Source organism: Salarias fasciatus, chromosome 1 (assembly GCF_902148845.1).
Source record: "Salarias fasciatus chromosome 1, fSalaFa1.1, whole genome shotgun sequence".
Lineage (NCBI taxonomy): Eukaryota > Metazoa > Chordata > Actinopteri > Blenniiformes > Blenniidae > Salarias > Salarias fasciatus.
In genome coordinates, this window is record NC_043745.1 from 13403532 (window position 1) to 13409090 (window position 5559).

The following is a 5559-nucleotide window of genomic DNA, read 5'->3' on the forward strand; positions in this document are numbered from 1 at the left end:
AAATCAAATGTTTTGAGCAGGTTTTGTGTCTCAATAGGAACAGCCACTGGCATATATCACACATTCCTTCAGAATACATATTATACAGCACTCAGTTTTGGTTGTAATGAAATGGTAAAATATTTTTGACATTATTGGTTACCACAGAGCCAAAACTCATTGGCACCACTCATCCCAGTGGATTGCAAGATCTGCATCCTGATGAGTTTATAATGGAAAAATAAACCATTTCAGAATGTTAAAGGTTCAAAAATCAAAACTCAAAATCAAGGAGCCAAGTCTACAAGAATAAACTTTATTCATCATCTGCTCAATAATATGCTGAAATGTTCCAAATGGAAAAATAAACTCAATCATTTAATCATTTATTTCTCATTTCTCATTTATTTATTTATCATTTTACGCTTTGTCCTGACTGTAGACGGATCCGATCTGCCGACGAATCTCATCCTCCACCTCAGCCAGCAGGAGAGAGTCAGCGTGGGACATCACTTGGCTCTCCTTCAGCCCTGCAGGAGGAAAATGGAAAATGCTCTCAAAAGAATGCTGGATGAAGATGAGCCGTTTGAAACCTCAGAGCAGCTGACGCCACCTTGTGTTACATGTATGCATAACAAGTCAGTCACATTTCACAAAATCTTTAACTCTTATGTTATCAAACACACAGTTCTGTGGAAAAAATATTAATTATGCACTGCCATAAATATATATGAGTGACTCTAAATACAGCAGCAGAAACCAATGATATGAAAAAGAACAAACGAACGAGCCAATGTCACTAAGAGTTATCTTCAGTTCAAGATAGAATTCAACTGTTTAGATCAACATTTATTTGTATGGTCCTTTAAAATAAACTGTAGTAAAGTGCTTCAAATTCATACAAAACACAATTTTCAATTCAACAGAATGAGACGACTAAAGCTGCACAATCTATAAAAATACAAATGCATTAAAATTGGACCACAAAAGGGAATCTCCACAAATAAATAAAAAGCAGTCTGAATGAAAAAAAATTTTGACCTGAAAACAGAAGTAATGCACATTTTTAGGAATAATCCTACCTTCTTGTATGTTGCTAATATTAGACTTTTGTGATTAAAAAAAAAGTCTCTATATACAGGCAGTTATAAGGAAATTTTTATCCGTCCATCTCACCTCACACTCCTAATATTTACGCAGTACTGTACTGTACTGTACACACACACACACACACACACACACACACACACACACACACACACACTGATATCTCAAAAAAAAAAAAAAAGTTGACGATACCTGTGAGCAGACACTGCCGCACCTCCTGAGCCTCGTAGCGCATCCCCGTGCTGCTGGGGAAGTTGAGCGCCATGCCGGGCTCGGGCAGCGGGTACTCCGTTCGCTTCCCGTTCACCTCTAATACAGTGGGGCACCACATTGTGCTGGGAATCTGAAAAGCAACAATAATAACAACAACAACAATACCTTTTGTTAAGCATACATTTTAATTCCACAGTAAATCACATCCAAACCGTTGAATTTTGACCAGCTCCACTGATCCATCCCATCATTATGACCACCTCCCTGATACTGCAGAGGTCCATTCTTTTTCTATAACAGTCCTGACCCATCCACCACTGTCCTGTCACCACCACCTTCTGAGGTCAGTTCAGGTAAAGTAAATCATCCACTGGATCTCTCTCCTCACACACATCAGTAAGTCTTGTTACTGTTTTGCCGCTCTTCCATTTTTGATAGATACAGACCATCAGAGCGCCAGGTTTTAAAGATGGAACAAACCGGTGTTTGTTCTCTGATTCTAACACTGCGAGATGCTCAGATCATGAGTGATATTGACCTCAGTAGTCATAATGTTGATCAGCTGATCAGTGTAAATGCTCACAATGCATTTTAATGTAGTATTTGATACTCATCGTACATCCCTCCTTTCTTTACTTACTCGGATACTGCCTTTTGTTCCCACTATCAGAGCCTCACTGGGCATCGCTAAACCAGAGGAGCAGATGAGCGACGCCATTCGGCCCTGGGAGAACTTCATGGTGACGATCACAGTCTCATCCACTCCTACAGCAGAACATAAGACACAAAGGAGACAGAAAACAAGATAAATGTGAATTCATAAAGCGGTTGAAGGCTGCACATCAATAATTGCTGGACTTTAGCCCTTATTGTAACACACAACAGTAATAGAGATAAGAGGTGGAGTCTTATCACAGGTTAACAGTGACTGGTCTAGAATGTGAGGAATAACATGAGGAAGTGTGAGGAGACAGTAACCTGTCAGTGTCAGCTGAGGTAACACTGAAAGACTGAGATGTTTCTACTCCAGGATTATTCATCCTAACCCCATTTATGAAAAGGCTGGTATGACTGTAAAACATACATTCAAGTAGCTCACAATGATTATTGATTCTGACAAAACCAAGCTTCACTAAAGTGAAATAAGATATTTTTTTTGAAACTCCTAAAAAACACACACACACAGACAAAACAATATTTTCCATCATGTCACATCCCTCATCTGAAAAATCATATGAATTAATTTTGAAAGGTAAAACACTGATTGTTTGGTCCTCTTTGGCAAAATGTTCATTTTATGATGTGTTAAACAATAACATGTGTTGATGTCCTTTCTTTCTCAATCCCAACATTTTCAGATGTTTTTCAGTCCATCAAATCAAAACTGGACAAATATATTCAATGAAATAGCAAAATTTCCTACATTCAGAATCTGATGTTTGTCTTCATATATCTCATGTGAATATATGAATTTCTGATGTCTGCTGCTCATACAGGAGTGTGCTTTAATTTACATCTTAGACACATGTCCCCAGTTTTTTTTGAGTAGTGTTGCATTTTTTCTTCATCAGGTTATTTTAACAAAAACAACCTGGACTAAACCGACTGCTATTTCTTTACCGTTCTCTAGAAGGACCCCGCTGGCTTGGATGCTCTCCGGTTTCTCCCTGTTGTACACCATGAAAATGAACTGCAGGCAGTAAATGCCGAGGTCCAGTATCGTTCCTCCGCCAAGCTCCTTCTGTGTTGTTCTTGGGATGTGTAACAGCGACTGTCCAAAATCCACTCTGATCATCCTCACGTCGCCCAGCTCCCCCTGGCCAAGCAGCCGTCTGATCTCCACCGAGGCCGGGAAGAAGCGGGTCCAGACCGCCTGAAGCAACAAGATAGAAGAAGTAGTTAATGGGTTTTTTGATGTATACTGACTTATTCACGCACTTATTTTCTTGGTTGGTTTTGGAGTCTTTTTTTGTAAAGAACTCTTACTGGAAAAGGCAAAAGTCTCTCCAGTCCGTACCTCCATGAGAAACACACTGTTCTCCTTGGCGGAGGCCAGGATCTGCTGCACCTCCCTGCTGTTCATGCCCAGCGGCTTCTCACACAGCACGTTCTTCTTGGCATTCGTGAACATCAGACACGTCTTCAGGTGGTAGGGGTGGATAACGCCGATGTACACCACATCTGCATGTAGTATATCAAGTATATCTCAGTGAAAAAATAACTAACAAAACAATAAAAGTGTCTGTACATGATACTCCAGATCACTTCAACCTTTCAGTCCATGAGCAGAATGAGCTGCTGGTCCACTGTGATGACTGGAAATGGTTTTAAAAGCATTTTTAACAGAACATATCAGTTATGTATGCACAGGATTGCAGTTCTGCTTTTGTAGCTTGTATAAAAGTGAGTTTGTTCATTCTCAATGCATGGTAGACCCAAATAGAGATTCATCCACAATCTTTAATTGCCATATTATTTAATGCTACAAGTTAACAGTGGCAAATTACAGCAGATGATGCTGTTGTGTGGTCCTATTCTGTCCTACCATCCTATTCAGAGTTTGTTCCGGTTTTATTAATAACTTTAAGTCTGAATTAGAAAGAACAAATATGAACAAAAACAAAAACAGGCACCACAAACAGACAGAAACTGACCAATGTTTGGATCCCTGGCCAGCTCCTCATAGCTGCCATACGCTTGTGGGATGTTGTGTTTTTTGGCAAACTCCTGAGCATCTTCCAGCTTTCGAGCTGCTACGGCCACGACCTGAGGAAACAGTTAAACACTTAAATGTAATGAAGACAAACTACATTTGTTGAATAAGTTATCAGGAACAACTACAAGTACAATAGCTGAGAGATCAGTTGTAAATTGCATACAAAACCCTTCCCATTTCTCTTTAACTTTTAAGGTAGAAACCTCAAGAGTGTGTAAGTGTTTTCGTTGCCAACAGATTACAACCAAACCAACAAATGTATTAATTGCAAAATCTGGCTGGAATTAGTCAATATTTGCTGCTTTTTACTGCAAGCACCTGCAAAGTGTAAAGCAAATTCACACTTCGTGCATGAGCCACTTTAGATTCACTTCTGATCTCTCTGCCAAAAAGAAATTATGAAGTATGGAGTGACAGTGTAAAGTTTTCTGTTTCTTTTTATGTCTGTTAAATGTTATTTTTCCACTAAAACGTGAGAGCGCTCCCGCCTTGCTCATGTTTTCATACAGATCAGTACTAATCGCTTCCTGGTGATAAATCTGAGCTACTCGGTCTGTGATTCGCTGGTTCTGGTTTCCATCGGAACCAGAGCCAATCAGAAGCAGAATAAAGGTTAGAAGACCCGCCCTTGTCCAGCATGTTCGTGCTTACAATGTTCTGCAGTCTGTAGCAGCTGTCTGCAGAAACATAAGGAATAATCCCGATTGACTCGTGAGAAAACTAGTGATTTAAAGTCTCTGTATCTACTGTTTTACCCGATGGTGTTCAGCCGGGAGAGTCCTCAGGGCCACAGTAAAGTCATGACTGATCTTCCCCGCGCCGCAGATCGCCCACCCGGTGGCCATGTTGGAGACGTGATTACAGCCTTCTGCCACAAGAGGGCGGAAGTCATCAATATTGACAAAAAAAGTTTAAACGCTACACTACCGCTTGTACGAATAAATGAATAAATTAACTGGTTTTCTTTTAAATCAAGGTAAGATAATGGTGCTAAATAAATCACAACAACGTCAATTCTAATCTGAGATAGGAATGGGATATTAAACTCATGTAAATTACTTATAAATGAATAATTACTCAATGAATCTGTGTGTATTTATTTTTCTGTATTTCAGTTTCTGTTTTAAAGATGCTTCTTAGTTATTTAGAATACACTAAGAAACACACATAAGAAAGACTAAGTAGGTAAAACTGTTTTGGTCATATTTCTGCAAAATGAACAAAACTGGCCTTTGTGGACAAGAGTAAACAAATGATGTCATAGTTTGTGTTTTATTATCTCTTATCTTCTATATTCCCACAGAGGGGCTCTCACCTGTAATCACACTGCTTTGTGTTTTATTGCTCTTTATGTTTAGTGCTGACTAATAATGCAAGCTGTTCTCTGCACTGGAATTGTAATTTCCCTTCTGCCTGATAAAAGATTGATGGATACCCTTTAATCTAATAAAAAAAGTTTGTTCATCTGTCAAGTGTTCCAGTATGCTTCACAAGTATTTATATGTTTTTTTAATGGTATAATGCATGCATTAGTTATGTATCAT

At 39.1% G+C, this 5559-nt stretch overlaps 1 protein-coding gene across 1 annotated transcript; it reads right to left on the reverse strand.

The window, feature by feature from the left end:
* Window positions 1-274: 274 nt before the first annotated feature.
* On the reverse strand, window positions 275-4884 carry dhdh.2 (dihydrodiol dehydrogenase, tandem duplicate 2). Its single transcript, XM_030097683.1, has 7 exons — window positions 4771-4884; window positions 3954-4065; window positions 3317-3480; window positions 2920-3172; window positions 1940-2064; window positions 1279-1429; window positions 275-509 (listed from the first exon to the last, which is right to left on the reverse strand). Exons 1-7 carry the CDS (start codon window positions 4858-4860, stop codon window positions 400-402), a joined length of 1005 nt encoding a protein of 334 aa, XP_029953543.1. The 5' UTR covers window positions 4861-4884; the 3' UTR covers window positions 275-399.
* Between the last annotated feature and the right edge of the window lie 675 nt (window positions 4885-5559).

Excerpts from the sequence above, each read along its gene's own strand:
- dhdh.2 (XM_030097683.1), bottom strand. The coding sequence starts at position 4,860 with ATGGCCACCGGGTGGGCGATCTGCGGCGCGGGGAAGATCAGTCATGAC. Across the intron at positions 3,481-3,953 it reads GGCCAGGGATCCAAACATTG|ATGTGGTGTACATCGGCGTT; the intron begins GTCAGTTTCTGT and ends TACTACATGCAG. Across the intron at positions 2,065-2,919 it reads CGGGGTCCTTCTAGAGAACG|GAGTGGATGAGACTGTGATC; the intron begins GTAAAGAAATAG and ends GTTCTGCTGTAG.